The sequence below is a fragment of the Kockiozyma suomiensis genome (genome assembly GCF_038497685.1).
Source record: "Kockiozyma suomiensis strain NRRL Y-17356 unplaced genomic scaffold V2V93scaffold_6, whole genome shotgun sequence".
Lineage (NCBI taxonomy): Eukaryota > Fungi > Ascomycota > Lipomycetes > Lipomycetales > Lipomycetaceae > Kockiozyma > Kockiozyma suomiensis.
In genome coordinates, this window is record NW_027117669.1 from 140,425 (window position 1) to 166,678 (window position 26,254).

At 46.0% G+C, this 26,254-nt stretch overlaps 12 protein-coding genes and 1 non-coding gene across 13 annotated transcripts; 8 read left to right on the forward strand and 5 right to left on the reverse strand.

Annotated features, from left to right (window-relative positions):
• Nucleotides 1-1,325: 1,325 nt before the first annotated feature.
• On the forward strand, nucleotides 1,326-2,493 carry V2V93DRAFT_358464 (uncharacterized protein; the record flags this gene model as incomplete). Its single annotated transcript, XM_066908062.1, has 2 exons — nucleotides 1,326-1,963; nucleotides 2,025-2,493. 2 exons carry the CDS (start codon nucleotides 1,326-1,328, stop codon nucleotides 2,491-2,493), a joined length of 1,107 nt encoding a protein of 368 aa, XP_066766003.1.
• A 1,357-nt stretch (nucleotides 2,494-3,850) lies between these two features.
• On the forward strand, nucleotides 3,851-4,932 carry V2V93DRAFT_216754 (cyanate lyase C-terminal domain-containing protein). Its single transcript, XM_066907032.1, has 3 exons — nucleotides 3,851-4,068; nucleotides 4,222-4,292; nucleotides 4,427-4,932. The coding sequence occupies exons 1-3, from the start codon at nucleotides 4,060-4,062 to the stop codon at nucleotides 4,821-4,823; spliced, it is 477 nt and encodes a 158-aa protein (XP_066766004.1). The 5' UTR covers nucleotides 3,851-4,059; the 3' UTR covers nucleotides 4,824-4,932.
• Nucleotides 4,933-4,940: 8 nt separating this feature from the next.
• Nucleotides 4,941-8,735, reverse strand: V2V93DRAFT_334615 (uncharacterized protein). Its single transcript, XM_066907708.1, has 4 exons — nucleotides 8,210-8,735; nucleotides 7,889-8,155; nucleotides 7,545-7,830; nucleotides 4,941-7,482 (listed from the first exon to the last, which is right to left on the reverse strand). The coding sequence occupies exons 1-4, from the start codon at nucleotides 8,581-8,583 to the stop codon at nucleotides 5,041-5,043; spliced, it is 3,369 nt and encodes a 1,122-aa protein (XP_066766005.1). The 5' UTR covers nucleotides 8,584-8,735; the 3' UTR covers nucleotides 4,941-5,040.
• Nucleotides 8,736-9,332: 597 nt separating this feature from the next.
• Nucleotides 9,333-9,512, reverse strand: V2V93DRAFT_t34. The gene is made up of 2 exons: nucleotides 9,477-9,512; nucleotides 9,333-9,368 (listed from the first exon to the last, which is right to left on the reverse strand). It is a non-coding gene; the product is annotated as a tRNA-Thr (tRNA).
• A 733-nt stretch (nucleotides 9,513-10,245) lies between these two features.
• On the reverse strand, nucleotides 10,246-13,107 carry V2V93DRAFT_397369 (acyltransferase ChoActase/COT/CPT). Its single transcript, XM_066912535.1, has 2 exons — nucleotides 12,069-13,107; nucleotides 10,246-12,008 (listed from the first exon to the last, which is right to left on the reverse strand). The coding sequence occupies exons 1-2, from the start codon at nucleotides 13,099-13,101 to the stop codon at nucleotides 10,663-10,665; spliced, it is 2,379 nt and encodes a 792-aa protein (XP_066766006.1). The 5' UTR covers nucleotides 13,102-13,107; the 3' UTR covers nucleotides 10,246-10,662.
• A 567-nt stretch (nucleotides 13,108-13,674) lies between these two features.
• V2V93DRAFT_368511 (60S ribosomal protein uL22) lies at nucleotides 13,675-15,209 on the forward strand. Its single transcript, XM_066909805.1, has 3 exons — nucleotides 13,675-14,455; nucleotides 14,634-14,688; nucleotides 14,747-15,209. The coding sequence occupies exons 1-3, from the start codon at nucleotides 14,147-14,149 to the stop codon at nucleotides 14,875-14,877; spliced, it is 495 nt and encodes a 164-aa protein (XP_066766007.1). The 5' UTR covers nucleotides 13,675-14,146; the 3' UTR covers nucleotides 14,878-15,209.
• Nucleotides 15,210-15,523: 314 nt separating this feature from the next.
• On the forward strand, nucleotides 15,524-16,303 carry V2V93DRAFT_390979 (AhpD-like protein; the record flags this gene model as incomplete). Its single annotated transcript, XM_066912421.1, has 1 exon — nucleotides 15,524-16,303. The coding sequence occupies one exon, from the start codon at nucleotides 15,524-15,526 to the stop codon at nucleotides 16,301-16,303; it is 780 nt and encodes a 259-aa protein (XP_066766008.1).
• Nucleotides 16,304-16,328: 25 nt separating this feature from the next.
• On the reverse strand, nucleotides 16,329-17,366 carry V2V93DRAFT_368514 (uncharacterized protein). The gene has a single exon (XM_066909806.1). It carries the CDS (start codon nucleotides 17,156-17,158, stop codon nucleotides 16,385-16,387), a length of 774 nt encoding a protein of 257 aa, XP_066766009.1. The 5' UTR covers nucleotides 17,159-17,366; the 3' UTR covers nucleotides 16,329-16,384.
• V2V93DRAFT_217185 (peptidase M24, structural domain-containing protein) lies at nucleotides 17,321-19,169 on the forward strand. Its single transcript, XM_066907033.1, has one exon. It carries the CDS (start codon nucleotides 17,483-17,485, stop codon nucleotides 18,881-18,883), a length of 1,401 nt encoding a protein of 466 aa, XP_066766010.1. The 5' UTR covers nucleotides 17,321-17,482; the 3' UTR covers nucleotides 18,884-19,169.
• On the reverse strand, nucleotides 18,721-19,852 carry V2V93DRAFT_368515 (uncharacterized protein). The gene has a single exon (XM_066909807.1). The coding sequence runs from the start codon at nucleotides 19,720-19,722 to the stop codon at nucleotides 19,120-19,122; it is 603 nt and encodes a 200-aa protein (XP_066766011.1). The 5' UTR covers nucleotides 19,723-19,852; the 3' UTR covers nucleotides 18,721-19,119.
• Nucleotides 19,853-20,011: 159 nt separating this feature from the next.
• On the forward strand, nucleotides 20,012-21,582 carry V2V93DRAFT_368516 (uncharacterized protein). Its single transcript, XM_066909808.1, has one exon. It carries the CDS (start codon nucleotides 20,106-20,108, stop codon nucleotides 21,525-21,527), a length of 1,422 nt encoding a protein of 473 aa, XP_066766012.1. The 5' UTR covers nucleotides 20,012-20,105; the 3' UTR covers nucleotides 21,528-21,582.
• V2V93DRAFT_345667 (uncharacterized protein) lies at nucleotides 21,583-23,776 on the forward strand. Its single transcript, XM_066907886.1, has 3 exons — nucleotides 21,583-22,097; nucleotides 22,154-22,320; nucleotides 22,385-23,776. The coding sequence occupies exons 1-3, from the start codon at nucleotides 22,066-22,068 to the stop codon at nucleotides 23,497-23,499; spliced, it is 1,314 nt and encodes a 437-aa protein (XP_066766013.1). The 5' UTR covers nucleotides 21,583-22,065; the 3' UTR covers nucleotides 23,500-23,776.
• A 720-nt stretch (nucleotides 23,777-24,496) lies between these two features.
• Nucleotides 24,497-26,218, forward strand: V2V93DRAFT_368519 (uncharacterized protein). Its single transcript, XM_066909809.1, has one exon. The coding sequence runs from the start codon at nucleotides 24,715-24,717 to the stop codon at nucleotides 25,999-26,001; it is 1,287 nt and encodes a 428-aa protein (XP_066766014.1). The 5' UTR covers nucleotides 24,497-24,714; the 3' UTR covers nucleotides 26,002-26,218.
• Nucleotides 26,219-26,254: the final 36 nt, after the last annotated feature.

A 26,254-nucleotide genomic window follows, 5' to 3' on the forward strand; every position in this document is an offset into this window, starting at 1 on the left:
AATCAGCATGACTACCGTTTGCGGTTGAAAAAAAGTAAATTATCGTTCAAGTAATACAACACATCCATGAGTCGGATTTGCCTATGTTTGAGAACAGCGCTGATCGCTGAGACTGATGATGCACGGAGCAGTAGTGATGATGATGGTAGAGTTTATTGACGTTTGTGCTCTCTATCGTCGTAGACAAAAAATGTACCAGACTTTGATTATCAGTGAGATTCAAAGCTCGTAAATTCTTGTACATCACTTTTTCCTCGGCAATTCAGTTTTGTAATTACATAGCCTGCACATTGGGCTGCTGGATATCCGATATATAGTCCCAAAGGCTATACTAGCTAAACACAGACTTCGAGATCGTTCCTGATCTTCGCTTCGCCGGCTGCGATCGTCTCAATTGTAATCTCCGAGGCGTGCGTCACGCTGCACTGTTTCTCAACTTCGTTATCTAAACTGTTGTCCTAGAACAGCGGCGCGAGGAGACCTGTTCGGTTTCGCAGCAAGAATCTCCTTCGCGCATTCAAGCAGCTAGTCCAGTACAGCAACAATGCAGTGCCAGTTGCCAGTTGCCAGTGCACGCTAGCCAGCCCGCTAGCCAGCCGTGCACAGGAAACTGGCGTTGAGACAGCCGGGGACCAATGATAGGCGTCGGGTTATCGATTTTCGCTCGCAGAAGCGGCTCGCGCGCTCTGTGAGCTAATCGGATAACCCGGTGCTAACCCTTATCCGGATTAGCTCCTTGATGCAGCTGTTCTGGGGCATCTCGTCCAGAGGGCAAGGGTCATGATTGTGCGATATCTGCTCTCTAGCGCCATCGCGGCGTCGATGTTATCAGCAGTGCCTTTCTGCCTCGAGCCTTGTCTTTTTTCTTCACCATCTTTTTTTCTTCGCAACCGTTCACATTCTCTCCTTGTGCATCGACCTGCGACCCTTTTCTTGCAGTTTAACTCGTCGTCGCCGCTGCTACTCGCTAGAAGGCGCTGTTAAAGTTTTTTTCCCTTGTTGCGCCGCTCGAACAGCAACAAACCGGCTGAACCTGACGCGTCATCTACGCTGCACCTCGAATCGCGTCGCAGTGTTTCGTTCACCCTTTGATAATCGCCCTATTATGCATGATTGCTTGCAAGCTTCTGAATCAGAATACACGCACTTTTAATTTTGCTGTATACTCAGACCAACGCGAGTAATTGTGTTTCATTCTTCGACAACCTAAAAAGCTGAACTATCTGTCAAAACAACTCAGCCTCTCTCGACATCACCTCAATCCCCTCTATATCTCTTAATTCTGTCTCTTCACATATATTCACTTATTAGTGAAATCATTAGACATGAAAATACAATCAGCTACCACAGGCATTATACTTTCCGTCTCGGCGGCAGCTTTCTTAGCCAGTCCCGCCTGCGCAGGCTCTTTTTCTCCCTTAGGGGGCTTCGTTCTCTTCGGTAGCCGAAGCCGCGAAAAGCAAGCTTCAGCTGCTCTACTAGCTTTTTCTCCTGTATCTCCATCGGCGAGAAACGAATTTTTTCAGCAAGGCCGGCCGGATTCGAATCTGGCCCGAGGAGTGTCACTTGGAGTGCAGGAGAATGGATACCGGATACTATCATCAAATGGAAACCGCTCAGCTTCATATAACCTCGTCGGCGATCTTGATATTGAATTCAAGCCTGTTCTGCCTAGTCGGACTGGTCTGTATGATGGTGATCACCGGAGGGCGGACGCTGAAGACGAGGAGGCGGATGTAGTCATTTACCGCGTGCCAATAGAGACTGCTTTTATGGATGACTCTGTTGTTTTTGACAGCGATGTACACAGGTCCGATTACTCGGTTGAGCGAAGAGTAGTTGCTGCGGGTGGTAGTATAAGTGCGAGAGCCGTCGTGGGTGGACGTGCTAGCAGAGATATGCGTCCACACAAAGGGCCGCGGCCAACTACTGCCATTGTCAAAGCCCCTATTGTTGCGGAAGAGTACGTTATTCACTTTTTATTTTTGCTGTATTGATGAAAATGCTAACTGAAATTACTACAGTAATCCGCATCAAGCCGACGCGACTAGCACGGTCACCTCACAATATATAGAAAACCGGCTTACTGAAGCCCCGCATCCTGTCATAACTAGTTCTCCACGAGCAAATGCTGATGCATTTTCCGGTTCTGCTTACTACGAATTTGACGAGTCAACAGTAATCATTGATCGCGATTCTATAATACTAGTCAAACTGGGCAGTTATTTCTATCTACTTAACGATGCTCTCGAGCCAATGCGATCCAGTCATTCTCTAAATACAGCGGTTGAACTCGTGTTTGAAGCTTCGAATCAGATATCAAAGGATATAGAGAAAATTAAAGCTCTTTTACGGAGCTGGAAAAAATCACTTGAAATTAATGCTGAGGACTTCACTCTTGTCAGGCTATCGTCTAGTATTACAGAATTCGTGAATCAGCATCCTATTTCAATGATGCTTATTGGTTTACTTCTAATAATGTGCCTTCTATGATTATTCTCAGCATATTCGACGTTTGCAATCGTTTGACTATGCCTTAAATTGCCTTTCATTGTATATATACTTCTGCATTCACTCTTTCATATTCTTTGACGATACGGTTTTAGCTGGCATCGCAGTCACTAGATTTTTGCTTTTGATGTATCTTTCCATTTTTGAGAGAAAAAAGGAAAATTGTATTTGTAGTTTTCTTTTATTTGTTGCTTCATTTTTTCTGTCAGGTTTTAGGTTGGGTCGCTTATTATTTAATGCTGCGGTTTATGGATGCTCTTTTGGACGAATGATTTTATTTTTGGATGCGCGTGTAGTTTTTTCTGTCAGTCGCAATGATACCGGGTGTCGGGCACAATATTTTCTTTTTGCAATCAAAAGAACTGTTTTTAATCATTCTCAAACTGTTTTAAGTGATCTTCCATAGATGGAGGAGTGGATTTTTGTAGATGATGCTTACAACTGATTGCGTTGCTAAATGCACGACGATAGCTCTATCAACTAGTAGTCGCAATTCCTGCATTATTCCAGTTATGCAGTCTTTCATATCCAAACCATTCCTATGCACAATTCATTTCCTGAATCTCCTGCCGACTCAATAAGCCGGCGTGCAAAGGAACTGGCGAGCAAGCTGAAACCCACCTCGAATAACAAGGCTTATCGAAGATCATTGATAAACAGCACGTGATCTTATCAAGAAAGTTCAAGCTTGCTATGCAATCGAGGAGGTTGATATCGGAAAAACTTTAATGTCTAATCTGCCTTCAGTGGAAAAAGAGACTTGGCCGGCGGCAGGTAAGTGCTTGAGAGAAATATTTGAATATTTGAGGTCTGACGGAGACTTGAAATGTGCTACCCTGCTAATCTGTTTCTACTGAGAAGACTGCTTGATGGCAAAGTACTTCGAAGTAAGTAATCCATTGCTTAATATGCAACTAAACCATATAGGTGTGGATTCTTGCATGAAGCGCCTTAGCTGGACAAGTACAGTTCGAAAAGTGACCGCAGAAGTTGTAGTCACAGATAGCATCTGGTCAGTTGATTACCTGCATATTTCAGCAGTATGCTACGAACCGTTCTATTAATTTGCTACCCACCTCTTTTCTTTATGGCACCGAGATTGGTGAACCATTGTCGGCAAATTAAAAATGACAACTGATTCAAATCAGCCAGTTGCCGGAATCAAATTTAATCAACGAGGGTCATTGCCAGCAGTCCGGCGGGGAGATGAACGCTCTAATTGCTTGAGGCACATATAATGACAAATCGATCTGTATTAGTACGCCCAATCTGTCCATTTCTAAACCCGGCTCATACACAATTAATTAATTGTAATTCGAAAAGACACAGAAAAAAAACTAAGTCGGCGAAAAAGGAAGCTCTAGATGGCCCCGCCGCTGAGAACTGGTTTCCTGTTTCTGCCCACCAAGGCCGACGATTCCTCCCGCACGGTCGCACAGTTGCTCTCTGTTTTAAGCCATATGCTCTATATATCCTAACCACTTTCCCCTTCACCCAGTACGCACTACACCTGCCCACCAACTTCGTCGCTTGTCCAATCCATTCAATATGGCTGATGTATGCTAGAATTTTCCTTTTTTTGTTCATTTGGTGCAATTGCATGTATACGTCCTTCCGCAATGATACGCTCGAGCTATCTATATGGACCGGCCGAGCGGGGCGGGGATGACTTTCGGTCTGTTTTCAAGTTACTGATTATCGTCTTGTTAGCTTTCTTACATCTCAACCCTTCCGTCTGCCAACCAGATTCTTTTTCAAGCAAAGATCGCTAAGAAGTATACGTGAGTATCCCTGATATGATCCTTTATAGTCTCCAAACATGCCTGGTGACGATACCCTGTGCATCCAAGTCAGAATCGCGAGCGCACCTCTAGTGTTCCTACTGAAACAATCTGACATCTTCATCCTCTCACAGCTTCGCCGATGTCGCAGAGAAAATTGGCCGTTCCGAGACCTGGGTTGCGGCCGCTTTCTACGGCAACATGCCTCTCGCCGAGGAAGACATCTCGGCTCTCGTCAAGGTCCTTGACATCGACCCCGCCGCAATCGAGTCGATCTCGCCCTCAGTGAATTTCCAGCCAGATCGTGCGGCTAAGATGGAGATGCCTCCTCATGATCCTACTATTTACAGATTATACGAGATTGTTCTAGTTTACGGATATGCTTTCAAGAGCATCATTGCTGAGAAATTTGGTGACGGTATCATGTCGGCCATTTGCTTTACTTCGAAGATCGACAAGGAGGTTGATGCCGAAGGCACTTGGGTCAAGATCACTCTCCGCGGAAAGTTCTTGCCTTACATCAAGTACTAAGCGTTGCGAGGCAAAAGTTTATGGCTTCTGTGTCAACGTACTGCGCTGATTCTATATAGGCAATGTTTGGAATGTAATGAGTTATGCAAAGAGTATTTAATCTAAGTCGAAAAATTTTTATTAGATTCTTGAAATCAGCTACTAAACGCCCATGCGAATGTCATGCATAGCAAACCAGAATATATAACCATGCACATCAGTCTCCGTATTAGTCTCCTTAAAATTTATACTTAGCAAGCTGTGCCGAACGATCCACATACCACCCATGATAATCTTCATGCGGCACAGCTCCATATCCAGACACGTATCGTCCGTATTTCACCCACTCAATTTCATGCAGACCAGCTGCAACCGAGTCGTTCATCGACCACACCTGTATCGCAATTACGTTTGAGCCTCGCGTGTTCAATATCCCTGGTGGAATAGGAAATTCATCCTGGGGTCCAATATCGCTGACATACTTGCCAAACTGCCATCCGTTAACGAATAACTCAGCGCGCACACCGGTGCCTTTCATATGAATACCAAGCGGAACGTCCATGACCGCTGGAATTTGTACATCGACATTGGCACGGTAAAGCCGCACAGCGACGCCAGATGGCGGAGAGATCTGCCGCGTAACACCAGGAAGCTGACCGATAAATGGCGATCCAGCTTGCCAGTCATCAAATATGTTGCCAGGTAGATGTCCACCAATTCGTTGACCATATAATCCACCCTCGTTATACGGCGCACGAAGTAAATCGTCATACTTGTCGCCTCCGACATTACCTTGCAAGCGCCAGCTCGAGAATACCGGCTTTGGGTCGTCAATGCTGAAAGGGGTCAATTCAATCATACGAATGCCACGGGGATGGTGTATCGCGTGACGTTCCGCTTCGCCATCTTCTGTTGCATCGCTACGACTATCGTAGCCCATTTGATCGGCGACTATTAGTAACAAATTCTCAAGCCCATCATGCAGTAGACCTTCAGGAAACTCTAGTTCGCGCTCAACATGATCAACATGACTTTCGCCAGAGTAAGATCCAATGTATTCTCCATTAACCCAGATAGCAAAAGCAAAAGCCTTCCCACCCCAGATATCAAGTGATAATCCTTTTGCTGATCCCACGAAGCGACCACGGTAAAGTACAACACCGGAGTAGAACCCGTATTCAGCAGGATATAGAACAGGAAGCGTCAGCGGCGGGAAGAATCTGTTATTGGACTCTTGCTTGTCGGCAATAATCCATTTTGAGTCGTCAAATGCCTGCAACCTTTCTGGAAGGGAGTCTATAAAAATCCAGTCTACACGGTCTAGAGGTTGAATGGCGACCTTTGCTAGGTTCGTACTAAGCATTGTGACTTCAAACAAAAACGACCCATAATCCGTTCGTCGGAAATGTAAAATCTCCTGTCCATTCCAAAAGAATTTTTTATAATCTTCCTCTGCGAAGATCTCCACATAAGCATCATCGCTAGACTTAAGATCCATGTCGCCATTGATCGCGAGACCTGAACCAGATACTTCAGAAATATTGCGAACGAGATGAGGACCCAGAACAAGTATCTGATTGCTAACAGGTACCGAAGGATCAACGTGACTGCCTAGAGAAGGCGCCCAAGCGCGGTGAATTTCCGGGTGACTGATAAGGAGAATTGTATACTCGGTACTATTAACAATCGCCCTTTGCTGACCACTCAAGGTGAATGAAAGTCTCAAATCATTGGTTTTAGTGACCATGGGCTTGAAGTCAACTCTATCAAATGGTTCTGTATCTCGAATACAGTAAAACTTGTAATCGACATTCCCAGCATTCTTGATTGAAATTTCATTAACCTCATCAAGGTTGCCATACAATACCACTAGCGGTTTTCTATCAAAGTACGTCCACATAAATACTTCCAACGTAGAAAAACCGAGCTTAAACTTCGAACCAACGGGATAGTCAGTAACAATAATCTTTGACTCGCGAGGCATCAACGACAGATAGCTCTTTCCAGGGATAGAACGTACACCTTCTGTATCGCTTCTAATCAACAGCCGAAACACCTGCCCTTGGTCCGAGTTAGTATCCCGATGCCGGACGATATAATACCCAGCATCAGTCTTCTGATCTCGAAGCTCAGTCACGAAAACATCAGGATTATCGCTATATGGAACTTGATTACTGTCTCCGACAAAATTAGCAGTGGCAAGCGTAGGCGAGCTGCGCACAAATGTCCAAAGAAGTTTCTGCTCAAACGCCTTGTCGCGTAATACCCGATTCTCGGAAATCGCTGCACCAAAATCATATGATGAGTAGACGTCCGGAGATCCGATAGCTCCCCAGTTTGTACCTCCGGCAGCCATATTTTGTGAGATCATGGTGATCTTTTGTGCGATGTTGTTTTTATAGAAGACGTTTACGAACTGCATACTAGTCTTTCTGGAACAACTTTCGTAGCCTTCGCCTCCCCATGAGTCATATGCACCTCCTTGGAATTCTGAGAGGAAGAACGGAGATCCTGACGAGGCATTGCTAAGATACTGACGATAATCCGATACAACTGACAAATTTTCAGACATTTGCATGCAATTTATTCCTAACGGGTAGGAATTTAGACCGTAAAGGTCCATGATACCAGGAAAATCAGTAGGTGTAAAGGAATTTGACCGGTTCATATCACTGTGAAACTAGCCCAAAAGGAATTAGTATAAAGAAATACAACAGACAATTGACGACCTAGAGGACTTACGATAGGTACAGTCAGTCCTTGATCTCTCGCAAAAGATGTCACTAGTTCTATATATTGTTCGGCATCAGGATATGCCTCTGACTTATGAAGACCGTTCTCGATTTGCATTGCAACAATATTACCACCTGCAGATACCTGATTGCGAGCTATAATCGGCAGTAATTCTGAAAGGAACTGCTTCCAGGAGTTGGTATACGTCGGCTCAAGAGAGCGCAGCTCAACGTCTTTTGTATTCACCAGCCATGGTGGAATACCACCCGCTGAAGCCTGCGAATTAATGTAAGGCCTAAAACCAAAGATATAATTAACACAGTTTCTGATATTACTAAAGATGTTAATCCTACCCGGGTCGAACAATCACATAAAGCCCAGCACGTTTAGCAGAGTCCAGCAACGCTTGTATATCTCGACCTACGCCAACAAATACAAGTTTATCTTCTTGCAAGTGATGGTATCCCCAGTTGAACGTCAACGATACAGAATTAAGACCCATAGCGCGCATTTTCTGAAATATGTCGAGATACATGTGTTGAGACGGCATACGCCAGTAATGAAACTCACCGCTGATAATAAATGTTGGCTGATTACGAACATAAAGAATATTATTGTCCCTAACAGAATTGTTAGTAGATGAGGCGGAAACGATTATATTGAACCAAACGAACCATTGTACACTATCTGTCGAGGGATGATGTTTCAGCGCACCAGAAGGTCTCGTCCCAGGACGCTGTCTAAAAGGCTCAGACTGCAGAGGCCCAGGAGCAGAATTCATCCAGTGCAAGTCGCTTAGAGATGTATTCAAGCTATGACCTATCATAGCTAACTGGAATGCCGACACTATAAGTATTACACTGAGAAGAGCAATTGCGCGAAATGATGGTCTCCGAAAGCGGAGAGTACGCTCTGCTCGGTGTTCTTCAACATCACGCAGACTTAGGTGCGTATTCAACGGCAGAATATAATGTGGTTTTTCGTGGGCGGAGTCTGCCGCAGAATTGTTATCCTCCTTCGCCAGCGGATGTAGTAGGCGAAACAACATATCTGGGATGAACAGGAAGAAAGAGGACAGAGAAGACAGAGTGACAGAAAGACAGCAAGAAATAGAGCACAGCACAACAGACAAAATGAGACTATAAAACAAGGGCGAGATAAATACACTACGTCATCGCGTGGCCATCTGAGTACACTGCAGGAAGAGGGCACAAAGAGTTACGTTGCAGGCCTTGCTAGACAACTTCACGTGCGAACCGCCGCACGCTCGTGATATAATTAGCCAACCCGCAAGCTATATTTAATTTACAGCGATCGCTAATAAAGCCTACTTTGGATTTTATTTTAATATAACCAGGTCTCAATACTCCAATCCTCATCGTACTCTTAAGATCCTGCTTCGCTGTAGCTGAGGTAAAAATCATAGTGGTACCGATAGTTCCCAGAGGAGATCCAATTTGAGTTCTCTTTAGCATCGGCAAAAAACCCAGTAAGCGAAAGGTATCTACAAAGGGTATAAATAAATAATGAGTTAATGATCAAGTACCAATTGCAACCCCGCTTCTTTCAATCTCGGCTCTCTTTCTCTTAAATATTCTTTTTGGCTCAGCGTACCATATTTAGTGTGCTCGAGAATAGCGCAACCCCTCCGTTTCATCGTAGAACCAAGCTAAACATGAGGGTTACAATCCCAACAAGGATATAGCAAAAAAAGAACTCATACAGCATTATTATGAAAAAGAATCTTAGCACTCTAGAGCTTGACAAAAACAGAAGCAAAAAAAAAAAAATAAATAGTGCTCTAGGTGGGGATTGAACCCACGACCGTCGCGTTCCTCATCGAGGAAGTGACCGTGACACCAATATAGATGTCAATATACAACTATAAGCACTGCTAAGCAGTTAGCCACTATTCTGGTTCAATATTCAGTAGAAGGGGTTTACTAACCGATGCGCTAACCTCTGCGCCACTAGAGCCTTCTACATTTAATTGAGTTGCACTGTCCCTAATAAACACCCGATTCCAACCTTGAAACGCTACTCTTTCCACTAGGGAGACAGTGGATTTCATATGGAGACGACCAATATTAGCAAACGGTACGGCAAGTATTGCACTCTCCAAGGAACGTACGAGTGGTATTGCTGGCCCTTGGCTTATATCTTCATACCGTTTTCTCTACATGTTCTGGGTTTTTTTTCGAGGGTATCTACGTATTGTCTTGGTCCCATGTATCCATCAGGTTTCAGGTTTCATGTTAATACCACTTCTGGGCTATTGATAGCCCTTTTTTAAACAAAAACTCCTTCTGCAGGCACAGCCAATATCTGGCTAACCACTCCCTCCACCGTCAAGTAAACTCGGATTGCCGGTGGCTTTTAGAAAAAACAAAACCTTGTATTGCGTTTGTGGATTGTTATATCATGGTTACTTTCGGTAAAATTCCGGTGGACATTTGGGATATACAAGTTAGACTCATTTGATTTGTGTCGAAAAGGCATCATCTTTTTTGTTTTGTTTTCATTTGAATTTGGATTGGGCGTTGGCAAAATGACCTATTCAAAGCAGATTGTTGTGGTTTAGGGATTCATGGATTATAGCATTCTGTGGTACACTGTCCATGACAGTATTTATCAATCAATCAGACAGTTGATAGCTTAGTCAGAAACTGGTTTCTGCTATACGTACATCCAAGTAACTGGCATCGCTGTGGCGACGACAGCTGCGAATTCAGCGATAATTGGTAACGAGTAACGCAGGTTCGACAGAGTATTGGCCAAGATATCATGGTGCAGTGGCATTGCTAAAGGGTGACGTTAAGATGATCGCCTAAATTGTTAATCGGAGCAGCGGCAGACAAAGCGCGGCTACTCGCGATATACTGTACATAGCCAGGTCCGACGTTGTTGAATATTAAGTGACCTACATTGATTGAGTGAGGGCAGTAAAAATATACAGTAGGATCAGTGGTGGATCAATTAAAAAGTTTTAACTATTTCAAGAATCAGAACAGTAAACCAATATTTCCCAACACAAATACCGTATCTCAAAAGTATACCAATGCATAAGATTATCTGCGAGCAAAAGATGAAACCAAAATAATCTGTATATCATAGAAAACATAAATGGCTAAATATCCGCCAACCTCAACTTCCTACCCACCTCACGTCGTCGCACTGGTGGTCTAGCAAGCACTTCAGTACTAACATTAGGCGGTGTCTCCATTGCAGGAGTACCGGGTGCCGACAAAGTTAGCTTGCTACTGCTTTTTCCTGTCTCGTGCTCGCGAATTAGCAGTTCCATTTCTCCAACGTCAAAGTATCCGTATCCACTAAGCATATCTCCCGCATCTTCTTCCTCAACTGCGGACTCGCTTGATCGTCGCAGACCATCGACTTCGCGCCCGCTACGCTTTGGAAATGTGGCACTTAGTGTCGTAGTTGAGCCGCGACGAGAAGGAACAGGTGTTCGAGCTCTAGTACCTGTACTACGGCCTTGCTCAGTTGCACGAAGTAGACTGCGTACTTCGAGAAAGTAATTCTGCAACGTATCTAAGAAGCGACGGGTTTGTTTGTGTTTTGAAGAAGCACAGATTGAAATCGCGTCATTCTTGATAATATAGCCGATACCAAAGCCGTCTAGAGATGTAGGACCGAAACCAAACAAGCGCAGCGAAGGGTTTCCGCAGTTACTTGTACTGATGATTGTCGTATTAAGTTTCTCCCAACCGACATCAGCGAACAACGGCGGCATCTCGCCACAAAGTTTTGAGTTAGCCGACGGGGACGAGTTGACAGTTGCGCTGTCAGAGCCGCTCTCATCGCCAGCAGACGCGAGCTCATCCTCTGCGTAACGCTGATGCATACAGTACAGCGCGTAAAGATGGCGATCCTGTCCAAGACCTTGAGAGCACATACGCGTAGTCTGAGTATGCTTGTCGCATGCACGGCGGAGATATTCAAGTTTGGTCTTTGCGGGTGCGTCTTCGCAGAACTTGCGCACAAAAGCAACTGACTCATCTGACACGGTGCGGATAGCCTCGGTACGACCGTGTAAGAAGTACTTTGTCATGGCCGGTTCATAAGTACATTCACATTTGCCATAAAGAGCGTAGTAAGCTGCTTGGAAGGCCATCTGCACATAGGCATCGGGTGAAAATCCAGCAGACTTGATGTAGTTCATACCGTAGTTTGAAAATTCAAGAACTTCAAATTCGTTCTGATGGATGAGATCAGCCAGACGAGTTTCCGCAAAACGCAATGCAAGTGAGAGTTCAGGGATCATTGTCCATTCAAGTTTGCGCGGAGTTGTCGTGACTTCGCCGAATGAGGACGGATCGCGCTGTGCGGGATCGGGAGACTCGGATGTCCACAGAGACGGAGCTTTGCCGTTGATAGACTTTGCAAAACGGAGAATGGTGTCTGTGTATATGTCACTCACAAAACGTAGAATAGTGTGACCATCAACTCCCGTGTCTGTAGCATCTAATTAGCATATGCTGATTAGATCACATATTCAAAAGAAGATATACACACGCTCAAAGTTGATACCAGCGCTGCCGTTTTTGGTAACAATAATTTGCAACTTATCGTACCACCTGTTAGTGCATGTACCTACTTGTACGCCCTTTTCGATGACGTTTGTGCCACAGAGCATGTTCATGGCAAGATCAGAAGGTGTCTGAGGCTCAGAGTAGTCAAGACAGACGATGAAGAGCGCAGAGTCTATGACTTGCAAGCATTCGTGATTATTGCTCAATGGTGAAGAGTTGACAGTTGCTGGTCCGTCCTCAGCGACGTCGTCAAGCGGATCTCTGGTGAGCAGCTCACGCAACGAAGCCCAGATGCGGCGGTTTTCAGCAGTGAGTACGCCGACTGCGCCCTTGGCAGCCTCGGTGACGGGTGTATTTTGAGCGTCGTTTATGATTGTGGCAAAATTTTGGGCAAGGTCTTTCTCGGTCATGACAAGATCAGAATTGTCATCCAAAACGTCGAACCAGTAAAATTGAGAACGCGCCATGACGACGATGTGCTTGGACGAGGCGTCAGATTGCATGATGCAGCCGTTTGCGGTCGAGATGCGAGCTGTGCCAAAGATTCGAGAGTATTGGTACATGCATAGTGGCTTATTACGGACCATGTCGGGTGGAAGCTCTTCGCGACGGACGGCGCGGACGAATGCAAGTGTCGAGATGGCTAGGGAAGCGGCGCGATTGACTTGATTGTCGCGGGATGGAGTCGGATCGTCCTCGAGCAAAAAGAAAGGGTTGAGATTGAGAACTACAGGATTGTCGTAATTGAGGTATGAGTCGTACCAGAACTGTTCAATATACGACGACCGCGTCGAAGCATATTGAAGGAGCCTCTCCTGCAACTCGGGACCTTGCTTCTCGACAAAAGCGCGGGCGGCAGCGCGGGTATCTTCGTATTCGCGGGGCGTCTCAAGGGGGCGAACGGCCTCGAGATAGCGCTCTATTGTGTCATTGAGAGGAGGGATGGGTAGCTTTGCGAGCTTGTCCTGGTAAGCGAAGGTGACGCCGGGAGGTGGGGGCGGGGCGAGGGCCGGCATGGTGGACAGGAGGAAAAGAGGGGCGGCTAGAGAGCACAAAATGACAAAAACGACAGAAATGAGGAGCAGGGCATTTGAGGGAGGTTTTATGAGCGAGAGCAGAGAAAAGGACGCGCAGGTGCAACGGAGCGGGCAGAAGGCAGAGGACGGAGCATGGCGTGTTGGGAGAATTGAGCCCGGCAAGACCCCGGACTGGCTGCGAACAAAGTTCGGCGTAGCAGCTATAAGAGCGATTACGCAGGCTTTGCGAGTGGTTTCGGTTATAAGAGAAATACGACTGTATAAGATTGTATTTACAAAATTGCATTCAACAGGCTGTATTGCATATCAGAAGCCAAGTAGATCAGTAGAAGGAGCAGTTGAAGGAAGCATAGCGCATGAATATAAAAGTATGAGATCAGCGGTGGCGGGGTAGAAAACAAGCATCGTAATCCTGGGTTGAATCGACGCTCTGGTTTTAAGCGAGCCCGGATCAAAGGAGCCCCGCGCCGACTCCGCTGCTCAGCTCCGCTTAGTCGGTGCTCTGAGTGCTGTGGTTGTGAATAGTATAGTTCACATGTTGTAATCTATGTAGTTTGGCTCTTTGCAAATACCCTCTCCTGGCTGGAGTAGTCTTGCCAGAACTCTCTCTCGATCCTCTCTCGACATCTCAACTCCACCGGATCTGTCAAAGCAGCGCGCACAATAATCTGGCTCTAATACTCATTCTTCAATCCGCATCTACCTCCTATACCGCCAATGATTTGACTTCATAACCCACCACGGCCTTCCCCTATTTTTATCCTGCTCTCTCCGCCCTTCCGCACTCCACACTCAGCACGTGCACTGTCGGAGGGTCAAAGTATAAATTACATCACGTGCAAAACTTTATGGGTTAGGTGATGTGGAAATATATGTAGGGCTTAGCCCTACATATATTTCGCAGTCACTGACGGCTTAGTTTGGCAACACAGCTCAGCTGCGACACTACGCCTCGCTTGAGTCTACATTCAGACAACAGCAATAGCATCCATTCACACCATCACCATCCACCGTCACAACAGCAATGGTTCGTTACGCCGCAACCCCCGCTAACCCCAGCAAGAGCGCAAGCGCCCGCGGTTCCTACCTGCGTGTCTCGTTCAAGAACACCCGCGAGACCGCGCAGGCTGTCAACGGCTGGGAGCTCCAGAAGGCTCTCACCTACCTTGCCAATGTCAAGGACCACAAGCAGGCCATCCCCTTCCGACGATTCGCCGGCAGCATTGGCCGAACTGCCCAGGGCAAAGAGTTTGGAGTCACCAAGGCCAGATGGCCCGTCAAGAGCGTCGGCTTTATCGTCGACTTATTGAAGAATGCCGAGGCTAGCGCCAACGTACGTTTGAATATTTTGTCTATCCAGTTGGAAAATGGTTACCTCTCAGTTCAGCCGTTTCAGTTGGCGTCGCTAGCGTAATTTTTGTGATTTTTCGAAGCGAAGCTACTGTTTTGGAAGAATGATGGGTCATCATCATATGAAAATTAATCTACAAATGCTGATCCGTTTTATATAGGTCAAGGGACTCGACACCTCCAAGCTCATCATCAAGCACATCCAGGTTAACCAGGGTATGTATCCTTTTGTTTTGATATAATTCAAAGCATTCGTTAATTTTTATTTTCATAGCCCCTAAGCAACGTCGCCGCACCTACCGTGCTCATGGTCGTATCAACCCCTACATGTCGAACCCCTGCCACGTTGAGGTTATTGTCGTCGAGCAGGACGAGGAGATCTCCAAGGCTGTGCTGAAAAAATAAGTGTGTGTGTTTGAATAGGGCGTATAAAATCTAAAAGTGGACTATTCTTTTTGTACATGAGTTTCTTAATGCATCCGTGTGGACCTATAATCATTACTGAGAGAGAATCATTAGTCAGTATAGACTGTTTCTTAATTATTTGCTTAGTTGCGATCTTCTCTGCTCTTCATCTTTTTTTTTTTTAATGTTCTCAATTGTGCTTTGCATCAGGAGAAAAACGAGAAGTGCAGATCTAGATTTGCTCGTAGAGCACTATAAACCCGGAAACTAGACGCGACCCGTACTTGCCGATTGATCATTGTTTTATCGCTCAATAAAATTGACTCAAGTATTAATTATATGAACCAGTCTTGTTTTGACATTACTATGACCAAATACTAGAAAAGGTTAATTACATAAATGCCGCAACGTATACTAAACTCCCAACAGCGATAATCTCTAATGAAGAGTCACATATAGCCAGCAATTCACCTATCTCCCTACACACTACGGCAAACAGCTCGAGACTAGCAGTTCTCAGATACTTGACTGAAGACGTCTCCTGACTGGAATTTAGAGCTGTGGTATTATGACCCATGACCACGATCACGACCTTGATAGTAATACCACAGACGACGAACGAGACGAACATAAACCCAGCGACAGCATGCTCACACCTTCAATACTAGCTTCTATACGGGCCACTCCTCTGCTATCCGGCTCATGGCATTATATTGCAGCTGCAACGTTCAGCGTATGCAATAGACCTGACGCGATTCCGGTACTCTACCGTTATGCTATATCGCACGACGCGCGCCTACCTTCGTCTTCACCGACAGCTACGCAAGATGAAAAGAATGCACATGTAACAGCGAGTTACGGCTCGGAAGATGAGTCAATGCTTGCAGATACTGTCGGTAGTGATCCGGAGAAAGTACGTGAGATTTCGAGACAGATGCGCGAGGCTTTACTTAAAGGCACTGCTTTGGCAGGATTACCAAAGACAATAAATTCATTGATCCAATTACGGAACGCAACGCCTCACGAATTCCGAGAAGACAAACCCCTTAGGCAAGCTGCGGATCAGGTTGTTGAAAAAGAAGAATTAGCGCGAGGCCGGGCGTTTTGGGATCAGGTTTATGGAAAGGTGTCTACGCGTGTCCTGTCACAAATGGATACTGCCTATCCTGACCTTGCGCAATATGCTGTGCAGCATGTATATGCTCCTCTATTGTCATACACAGGGATATTATCAGCTAAGCAGACTTCGTTGGTAGTTGTCGCATGTTTGATTCCGTTGGATGTGAATCCGCAGCTGAAAGGGCACTTAAAAGGTGGGTTAAATAACGGGGCTACCGTTGAAGAGTTGAGAAGCGTACGAGAGCTGTCGATGAGGATCTGTGAGTTGTGCGATGTTAAATGGAAAGAAATGCCAGCCAATATATAAAAAATAATAGAATCTTTTAGAGTACCTATGAAACAACAAAGTGATTACAGAGTCATTAAAGTTTACAACACTAGAAAGAGATCAAGACGGGACCATCTTTGCAAAGGCCCGCATTTTGAAATCAAGATTCTCCAACAACTTCATCTGACGCTTGTAAATCTTGGCTCGCCATTCTCGAAACTTTTCTGCCGATGTATCGCTAGATTGCTTGCTATCAGACCGGCCATCGTCAAGGTGCAAGTCAAGTACTTTTTTCACTCTGAAAAACTTCTTTATACGCACGCCAATCGACATTTTCTGACTATAGTTTTCGACAGGAGTGGTAGCTGGCGGTGGAGGAAGTGGATGAGTCGAAAACATATCCGGTTCAAGATTATCGAATGCAGAATCAGTAGCTACTTCAGAATGTACGAGAACAGTGTCATCTAAAATTGGTTCATCAGATTCTTTCACAGGTTCAAGTCCAGCAGCGGGATTATCAGTAGTAGAAGGTATCATATCACGCAGATCATGGGTATCCACAGTATTGTCGCGTTCACCATCACGATCAATAAACCATAACGCGACATCATCAATGACTGAACTACCAATATGAGGCAGCGAAGCATATCGCCTAGTATAAGACGGCGGGCTCGCAATGTCCGCTCCACAGGTGCTGAATTTTGAAGGATTTGCATTGTCTTTACCGGCTGCGAAGGGGATGTTCACGTCATTTGCAGCAGTAGTTGTCAGTACGCCTTTTGAGCGTTGGGTTGTGTCAGTTTCTTTTGCCATTAAGCTGTCTTTCAATACTGCAGAAGCATTTTTCTGAAATGAAGTAGCAGTTGCTGAGTAGGCTGTGTTTGCACGAGACATTGTAGTGGTTGTAGTGTGAAGAGGTTGATGTAAAGCAGAAAGTGAGAGAGATTAATGTGAGCGAGATTTCGATATTGACTGGTAAACAGAGGCAACGGCAACCCAAAACAGAGATATCTTGCAGCTTTTGTGTGCCAACCTGCCGTACATAGTTAGAATACAGCAATGATATGCCGGTTGTGACTGATGACTATTGAAATGCCGCTCACATGTATATATATAATAGTCTTGGACTTTGAAATTGCAAGCCATAGCTTTCCTGCGGCGCAATAGACATCTGCTCACTTCCCTACCATATCTCTTTTCTTCACAGAACACATCACAATGACAAAGGAGAAATACCCGGCCAAATCACACGCTAGATCAGTGTCTGCACACCTTTTTCGGCTTTCATCTAACTTCTTTGGTACCACATCTCCACTCTTCCTGCTTGCCTCTCCTCGTACAAAGTACTGGCCATTCTGTGACCAAACGCAACCATTCCGCCAGAATAGGAACTTTTATTACCTCACCGGATGTAACTTGCCAGATTGCTATCTCACGTACGATGTTGCGGACGAAAAATTGATTTTGTATCTTCCTGAAGTGGATAACGATGACGTGGTATGGAGCGGTCTGCCGATGTCTCTCGACGAAGCCAAGGCCGCGTTTGATGTCGACGATGTACGATATGCTCCACAGCTTATCGACGAACTGAGTACAATTGCCTCGCGAATCGTGTTTACGGTTGAGGATTTGTCTGTTGAACATGAATTGGTAGTCTCGGCAGTCAACAGCAAGAATATTAGTCTAAAGACAGCTGACCCTTTGTTTCTTGAGGCGTTAGAAGAGGCGCGATTGATTAAAGACGAGTATGAGCTTAGGCTCATGCGCAAGGCCTCATTAATTTCCGATAATTCACATCATAAAGTCATGTCTACTCTTTTGTTTTCATCCAACGAAACGCATATTCATGCCGAATTTGTGTATCACTCCTTACGCGCCGGATCTAAAAACCAATCCTACGATCCGATCTGCTGTTCAGGTCGTTCGTGCTCAACTTTGCACTATGTCAAGAATGACGAGAATCTGAAAGGGCGACAACTTGTGCTTTTAGACGCTGGTGCCGAATGGAATAATTACGCATCGGATGTGACGCGTACGTTTCCAATTTCTGGAGTTTGGACGACTGAAGCTAGACAGATTTACGATCTTGTGTTATTGATGCAGCGGGAATGCTGCAAGCGTGTTGCTCCGGGTGTTAATTGGGAGGAATTACATCTTCTTGCGCACAAGATTCTCATTAATGGATTTTTGGAAATTGGTATCTTTCGCAAGGAATTTACTTCTGAGCAAATTCTCGAATCGCGGATTTCAGCTGCCTTTTTGCCACATGGTCTTGGACATACGCTAGGAATGGACACTCATGACACCGGCGGTCGTGCGAATTATAGCGATCCGGATCCATTGTTTCGATACTTGCGTATTCGTCGCTCACTCGAGGCTGGAATGGTAGTCACTGTTGAACCTGGTTGTTATTTCTCGCCATTTGTTACTGATGAATGGAAAACGAAGGAGTGTTGGAAGATTGTTGATGAGAGTGTATTGGATCTGTATTGGGATGTCGGTGGTGTTAGAATTGAGGATGACGTGCTTGTTACTGTGGATGGATATGAGAATTTCACAAAGATCACCAAGGATCCGGAAGAGATCTCAAAGATCATTATAGGAAATGAGATAAACTAGACTGTTACAGCAGTCATCATACGCGTTTTATCTAATTGCTATAAACCGACATCAAAAAAAAAAAGTTCAAAATAGTTCAAACCGACAATGCTACCCAAAGCACAAGATATACCGATATTATATTATCCCCATATCGATCCCATAGCCAAACATGACAAAATCACAGTCAACTCCCAGCAAGTTCCATAAGTGGTGCCATCATTCATATGTAAAGTGTTAAATGGCGCGACTCTTTCTTAGTGCCGATGCTTCAAAATGAATATTCTACTCGGGAAATACTCGCCGTATTTCATCGTCATTGGACATGAGATGCGATCTGGAAGTCTATGCTTTACGGCAGTGACGTACTCAAAAAACATTAAATGCGTGAGCTCATAACCAAAAACATCCCGAATCGAGACGAATTTATTGTATTGAATATTATATGGCTTGGTAACCGAGAATGAGAGTTGGACTCGCGTGTTAAATCCAACAGGTCCATTGAGGCAGAAGAACGACGCAAATGCGTACAGCACAGCAGCTGTAACAGGATTAAGCTTTGCAGCGAATGCTTTTTGGTGAGATACTTGATCATGAATAGTAGAAACGCACAGCAAGTCTGCAAGTTTGTCAGGCGTATACAATGTGTCCTTTTGAGCTTCTCCTTGCTCGTCTACTTCTTCGTCATCTGTAGGATCACCAGAAGAAACCCAGCTTCCAACACTTACTGTCTCATCATCTACGTCGCTGCTAGACGAGCCTTCGTTCCGGATGTCGACATATGACAATGCGGCCAGCGACCCGCTCGCAGCCTCATCTTTCACTTTTGGTGTCACAGTTCGTTTCAAGTTCTCAGACATATCACGAGTATCAATGAGAACGGCAATCACAGATATCGGCAGACACCCAAAAGATATCTCAAGGAGAAAAAGGAATTGGGTGCAGCGGCCGGCTATAGGACGCGAATTGTATGGCTTGAGCTAGTGTGACAGCTGGGAGTTTGATCGGTCAACTCCCAACGCACGCGGCTTTGCGGAGTGATAGACAAGTTAACACCAGACCCTTAGCTTACATGTCTGCAGTTCCCATCGCTATGTACTTTATATGCGTATATACTATACCCTTGTGATGTAAGCAGCAGGAGATGGACCAGCTGGGAGAAGGCTGATAGTAAATTTGTGAGAAAGAATTCATTTCTAGACAGGCACGTCTAGCTTACGGCTATGACTTTGTCAGCCCTGCAATGACACAAAGCTCACCGTCGCCTTCAACATTGGCGCTTTTCAAACGAGCCTGGGTTCGCAAAACAGCTACACGACCACTAACTCCACCTTGGAGACCGTCAGATCCACGCATCACGCGTCGCGTAGCGCGAAGCAAATCCGCAGAGCCGTGGAGAGGCACACACAATGAGTACGGCATTTCGGATTCTGAGCTTTTAGACGTGATTCTAGCGCAGAAATATAACGTCAGGATCAGGCCGCCGTCTGTGGCTTTGGCGAGTACTATACAGGTGCCCGAAGCCTTGACGCTGCCTTTTCAGCGGAAATTGCACGTGCGGCAACATACTCTCGGTGGTGTCTGCGAACCGGGCAGGGATCGTATTCTGCGCTGGTTTTACGCACCAGGTAGGAAAAATACTTCGCATTCAGAAGCTGTTCGAGGCGCGGACACGACGGCTGCTGCCGCCGCCCGGTTGGTTTGGAACTCGCCCCGACCGCGCTCATGGACTTTGTTCGCCGGCGGAAGCCAGCTTGTGCTCAAGTACTTCCCGCCAGGACATGCTTTGGCCGCTTTTGCTAAATCGCGTCCTGCAGTCGTCGTATCGCTTGACCCGCGCGCATCAACAGGTCACGGCGCAGTCTACCGTACAACGCTGAAAAAGCATCTGCGGCGGTACCTTTTCGAAGCGATATGTAAGGTCCAGGGAATCACGCGCGAGACTGCAGAGTGGAGCGACGTACGCTCGTTTGAACCCATGTCTGATGACGAGAATCTCGCGTTCCTGCTTGAGGATCATCGTGATCCCGAGCTTGTGCGCGCGGAAAAGGAGTTACTACAAGAAAGTCTCGGCGTGTCAAACGAGAGAGAGTCCTTTCTCGTGAAACGTGATCGTAATTTTATACACGATATTGACGGACTGTACTATTTTTGCGAGCGCAATTCGTCGACAAAGAAATACGTCAGCAAGAAAGATGCGCGCCGGATAGCCTACGCTGCAGTACAAACTTCAATCGCGGATTTCGGTTATGTATCTGCCGAAATAAAAGCCGAATTTCTGAAAAATTCAGATGAATTGAAAAAGAAAATGTCTAAAGCAGTTCAGCTTGCTCACTATCGAACGTCGCGTACGCATTGGCAATGGGTTGTCGCGTTTAATGAGCGGTACTCAGCAGCGATTCCGCAGTTGCGCAGCGAGACCAGATTGCTTGACGATGAGCAGCAGTATTATCATATTTTAGATACTATTGAAAAGGATACGGTAATTTATAAGAATACATATGAGAAATTGAGAGATTTGGCGACAGACGAAGAGGATGCTGAGGCGAGTGACAAGACCCGGTATTTCCCGCCTGATCCTGCTGATGCACCAGCAGAGCTTTTACAGTATTTCGAAACTGCAGATTTGAAAGAAAGGACCAAGAAAAGGTCACTACGTATATAGTTTTTTTTTGTATATAATATCTATGGCTCTCCGCCTGCTCAGCTTATACCGCATTTACAAAGTGCTCAAAGTAGATGGCCAGCAGAAACACGAGCAAATTACATGCGGCTCGGCATATCTGTAGTAATTTAGAATATTAGTGCACAAATGTTCATTTTATTATGCATATATGTATCTGCTGTCGGTCCAGACGCGACGAGCGTGCCCAAAACAAGTTATCCTGAATTGATAAGTTGTGGAAGAGTATTTGTTTGAGACTGACAGTGTATAAAGAGAGGTAGCTTAAGCGATTGAAGGAGGATACCTCTGGATTGGAACTATCAATACTGAGTGTGACGAGTGGAGAGCAGCCACTCATTTTTCATATCGGATTGTTTTCTGAGGCATTGCTGCAGGAAAAATAGCACTTCACAAGTATCTTGACTATTTCTACTATTTTAAAATACGAGAACTGGAGGAAGGGTATGCCTCTGACCTGAGCGGTATTCCATTTCAACTTTCCACGTCGCAAAGAAATCTATTAAACAACATAATCACTATGCTACTCGTGGACGGAGAGAAATACGCGTGGTAAGTGACCTTGAATATTCCAGACTATTTACAGTAATCTAATGAGAGTTTCTTAGTATACGATGCATTCGTGGACATAGATCGTCGACATGTAAGCATCGTCAGCGACCACTTGTGCAGGTGCGTAAGCGTGGCAGACCTGCTACGGAGTGTAATCACCGTTTGGCGATACTACCGGACGGTGCTTGCGAGTGTGGTATTGCCGCTATAATATTACCGAAATGTAAGTTTTTCTTATTGGTGGTTCTCACTCTATTATGTGGAGCTATATTTAACCGGGTGAATAGCACGGTCAGGTTCATCAGCGCCAGTCCTTCAAGAAGTTGAAGACCAGAAGCGAACGATTCAACACTCTACAGAGCACATTCACACAGACCACGATCATGTCGAAAACACTGAAACAGATTCTCCAAATATTGTGCCGATAAAAAATGGATCCTGCTGTGGTGGAACGACAAAGGCACACAGCATAGAACAGGCAAACACCGGTCAGCGAGTTATTTATGATACGTCAAGGGTGAAGATACAAGAAATCCCAGTGGGTGCGACTACAAAGAATTCAGCAGAATATTCAGCTAGTCCAGTTGTAAAAACTGAAGATACCTGTTGTGTGCCGTCGTCGCCCAGCGGAGAACCATATACACCTGTGGAACATGCAGCAGAGTCGTGCTGCGGTGGTGCGCAGCGACGACCGGTGAAGCTACGTTCGATTGTTCTCAAGTCAGATTTCGACAGTGCGGCTATAGTAAAGTCGCTTGAAGAGGCTGTAGAGCATACCAAGGTACCTGCGCTACGACATGTCGAGTACCTGCCTCCGAGAGTGCATCATCAATCCGTCGAGAATACGCCTCAGCAAGAGCTATATTCGAATCCGAGCCCGACGAAGGTATACGATGAGGCACTATATTCGCTGGAGAATTATTTGCAGGGAACACAGCAACCGGCTTATGGACAGGAGCAAATCTTGCGAGAGGCGGCGGGACTAGCGGGATTGGAGCAGACGCTGAGTGCACATGAGGTCGATACCTTAACGCGGTATAGCTCGCGAACGGGAGTAGTGAGTTATCCAATGAATAATGACGGAGTCTACGTACCGGAGGGAATGGAATTACAGGCATCGCAAAAGACGCTATCTTTATCAGAGCACTTGACGATGCTGCAGAGTACTGTAAGCTCGTCAATTGTGCCCAGCGGCGTCAGCAGCAGTGGTAGTATAACTACGGTTAATGACGACGGGCTGGATAATTTGTTTTCGGTATACCTTACGTCAGCGTGTGCGGTCCCAGGCGGGACTTGCATGTGCAGCGAAAATTGCAATTGTCCAGGATGCATGAAGCATGGGAACGTGTTTATGGATGAAGGCGGGTTAGAGAGTGGGTTTGGGCTAGAGTGGGGCGGATAGAGGAGTATTCTCGCAGAAAAGCGTTTGTAAATAAGAGGCAGATACGAGATTGAGAGATGCAATATTGTTAATGTAATGTTATTAAGTAAAATAAGTTTTCGGGAAAAGCTAGAAGGCGTTGTAGTAAATGAGAAAGAGTCAACGGAGGGAGTCTGGGCCGTTGAATGGAAGAACAGAAAGTAAACTGAGGTTATTCCCAAAGAGGCAAAGTAATTAGAAGCAGCTCATCTGGGCGGCCGGGTAAGATTGCGGATAACAATTAGACCAGATTGGTGGCGTTTGGCAGAAAATTGCTCTGAATGAAAATAGAGAAATTGAATTTGCTGCTGATTGTTGGATTATTACAATATATTGATGTAGATAATAGAGGATACAAAAAAAATTTGCGATTGCTGCTCTTAGCGACCCACTCCTCAACACTTTTCTTAAACGGTCGAGCTCTCCTCCGTCGAGCAAAGAGCTCTCGGAAGCAGCTTTTCACAGTGGCAATCAATCAATGTGCAGCTGAAGGTCATCTTGTTACTCGCTGTACTCACCGAACTTACTTGCCCCGTAGTGCTTTCGCCGGTGGCGAGGCGGGTCCTTCCTAAACAAGGAATGTAAACAAACGCACGAGCCGGACCAGGCCACAGCCCAGCCTGATGAGTAGGTTCCGCAGGCTGTGGATCCGCCGTAGAGAACGGTGCTATACTGTTAGTACTATTTCGGTTGTCTGTCTGTATTTGACACGTCACTAAGGGAGCCCTGACGTTGACAATTTCTTAGGGACACGGGGGCTGGCTTTGCAGTAGATCCGGAAGGTTTCAACGGCCGAACCAGTAGCTTCCGGTTGCAGATCCGTTGTAGTTCGAACTCGCTTCCCTGGTTGCGTTGAGCTGCCAAACACGGTTAGCGCAAAGAGGCACAATTTTAATTAGGTTTTCCGGCAAGTGAGCGTGTTAGAACTTGGCCAGGGTTAATAAACCCGCCGCATTCCGGGCTTTCCTTTTTCTCTCCCTCTCCTTTCTTCATCCTCTTAGTCGTCAACAACTACTTCTTCCTTCTCTCCAACCGCATCTGTTCTTTGGTGTGTCGCGTCTCCACTCTTTAGACCGTCCCCGTACATTCCTTAGTCGCTTGTTCCTGCCTGTTCCTGACCGTCCTCCTGTGTGCCTACTTTTTATCTACGTGTAGCAACAACATCAGTCTCAACTTCAACTACTCCAACTTGCAGTCATGAAATTCTCGACAATTCTTCTTCTTGCCGCCGCGTCTGCTGCTGTTGCTCTTCCCGAACAGCACGCGCATCACCGTCACCACGCCCGCCAGGCAAAGGCTGACCGTCGCGCGAACATCGAGAAGCGCGCCATCGACTACGTCTACTCCTACGTGACCGTCGTCGTCGATGCCAACGGCAACGTCATCGCAGACACGGCAGTCGACGCTGGCGTCGCCGATGCCACTGCCGCGCCTACTACGTCCTCGACTTCCGTTTACGTTGCGCCTACTACTTCTTCGACGTCCGTCTACGTCGCGCCTACCACTTCTTCAACTTCTGAGTCAGTCGCGCCTACTACTTCCTCCACCTCCGTCTACGTCGCACCTACTACCTCGGCCACTACTCTCGTAACTTCTACTTCGTCTTCCTCCTCTTCAGCCTCAGCTTCGGCCTCAGCTTCTGCCACTGGCTCTTACTCCACCTCGAGCGACCTTCTCTCGGCTTACTCTGACCCTACCGAATCCTTTGTCGATGGTGCCGTTCCTTGTAGCACTTTCCCCTCTGGCCAGGGTGTCATCGCCATCGATTGGATGGATCTTGGTGGCTGGACCGGCATTCAGGTCTCTGCTGAGGCTAATGTTGGTACCGCCTCCTCCTGCGGCGAGGGCAACCTTTGCTCATACGCCTGTCAGCCTGGAATGTCAAAGACTCAGTGGCCCTCTTCGCAGCCTTCTGACGGCGAATCTCGTGGTGGCCTTCTTTGCAAGAACGGCTACCTTTACCGTACCAACACTGACACTGACTACCTTTGTGAGTGGGGCGTTCAGTCCGCTCAAATTGTCTCTGAGCTCAGCGACGTTGTTGCCATCTGCCGCACTGACTACCCTGGTACCGAAAACATGGTCATCCCTACCGTCGTCGATGGCGGTGAGACTCAGCCTTTGACTGTCGTTGACCAGTCTACTTACTACCAGTGGCAAGGCCAGATGACCTCTGCTCAGTATTATGTGAACAATGCTGGTGTTTCTGCTGCTGATGGATGTATCTGGGGTACCTCTGGATCGAATGTTGGTAACTTCGCTCCCCTCAACTTCGGCGCTGGCTATGTTGGTGGTATTTCGTATTTGTCGTTGATCCCCAACCCGAACTCGGATGCTTCTGCCAACTTCAACGTCAAGATTGTTGCTTCTGAGGGTGCCACCGTAATTGGTGATTGCTCTTATGTTGACGGTGTCTTCTCTGGTGGTTCGTCTGGTTGCACCGTCTCCGTCACCAGCGGTGTCGCAAATTTTGTGCTCTACTAAACTTTCTTATTTAATTACGTGTGTTTTATTTTTACGTCTGGATTTTAAAAGATATACTCTACCTTAGAGGTTTTATACCAATTTTCTTTCTTTTTTTTTCCTGTATTATTATTGCGATGTATACGGACTTTTGTTTGTTTGTTTTTTGTTTTGATGCAATGATTGCAGCAAGCGTTAATGACCTTTATGACCCTCAATAAATATTTGTAAACAGAAATTGCGATAAATTGACTAAAGAAAGAAGCAGTGCGTG

What these genes read in the sequence shown, in the direction of transcription:
- V2V93DRAFT_217185 (XM_066907033.1), top strand. Translation starts at nt 17,483, where the DNA reads ATGACAAAGGAGAAATACCCGGCCAAATCACACGCTAGATCAGTGTCT.
- V2V93DRAFT_368516 (XM_066909808.1), top strand. Translation starts at nt 20,106, where the DNA reads ATGACACAAAGCTCACCGTCGCCTTCAACATTGGCGCTTTTCAAACGA.
- V2V93DRAFT_368515 (XM_066909807.1), bottom strand. Translation starts at nt 19,722, where the DNA reads ATGTCTGAGAACTTGAAACGAACTGTGACACCAAAAGTGAAAGATGAG.
- V2V93DRAFT_334615 (XM_066907708.1), bottom strand. Translation starts at nt 8,583, where the DNA reads ATGTTGTTTCGCCTACTACATCCGCTGGCGAAGGAGGATAACAATTCT. An exon ending in TCGACAGATAGTGTACAATG is followed by an intron (nt 8,156 to 8,209) that starts GTTCGTTTGGTT and finishes CAATTCTGTTAG; the next exon opens with GGACAATAATATTCTTTATG. An exon ending in AAGGACTGACTGTACCTATC is followed by an intron (nt 7,483 to 7,544) that starts GTAAGTCCTCTA and finishes CTTTTGGGCTAG; the next exon opens with TTTCACAGTGATATGAACCG.
- V2V93DRAFT_345667 (XM_066907886.1), top strand. Translation starts at nt 22,066, where the DNA reads ATGCTACTCGTGGACGGAGAGAAATACGCGTG. An exon ending in GACGGAGAGAAATACGCGTG is followed by an intron (nt 22,098 to 22,153) that starts GTAAGTGACCTT and finishes AGAGTTTCTTAG; the next exon opens with TATACGATGCATTCGTGGAC. An exon ending in CGCTATAATATTACCGAAAT is followed by an intron (nt 22,321 to 22,384) that starts GTAAGTTTTTCT and finishes CCGGGTGAATAG; the next exon opens with CACGGTCAGGTTCATCAGCG.
- V2V93DRAFT_368519 (XM_066909809.1), top strand. Translation starts at nt 24,715, where the DNA reads ATGAAATTCTCGACAATTCTTCTTCTTGCCGCCGCGTCTGCTGCTGTT.
- V2V93DRAFT_216754 (XM_066907032.1), top strand. An exon ending in AAGATCGCTAAGAAGTATAC is followed by an intron (nt 4,293 to 4,426) that starts GTGAGTATCCCT and finishes ATCCTCTCACAG; the next exon opens with CTTCGCCGATGTCGCAGAGA.
- V2V93DRAFT_397369 (XM_066912535.1), bottom strand. Translation starts at nt 13,101, where the DNA reads ATGCCGGCCCTCGCCCCGCCCCCACCTCCCGGCGTCACCTTCGCTTAC. An exon ending in CGCTGGTATCAACTTTGAGC is followed by an intron (nt 12,009 to 12,068) that starts GTGTGTATATCT and finishes TAGATGCTACAG; the next exon opens with ACACGGGAGTTGATGGTCAC.
- V2V93DRAFT_368514 (XM_066909806.1), bottom strand. Translation starts at nt 17,158, where the DNA reads ATGTCTCGTGCAAACACAGCCTACTCAGCAACTGCTACTTCATTTCAG.
- V2V93DRAFT_368511 (XM_066909805.1), top strand. Translation starts at nt 14,147, where the DNA reads ATGGTTCGTTACGCCGCAACCCCCGCTAACCCCAGCAAGAGCGCAAGC. An exon ending in ATGCCGAGGCTAGCGCCAAC is followed by an intron (nt 14,456 to 14,633) that starts GTACGTTTGAAT and finishes CGTTTTATATAG; the next exon opens with GTCAAGGGACTCGACACCTC. An exon ending in GCACATCCAGGTTAACCAGG is followed by an intron (nt 14,689 to 14,746) that starts GTATGTATCCTT and finishes TTATTTTCATAG; the next exon opens with CCCCTAAGCAACGTCGCCGC.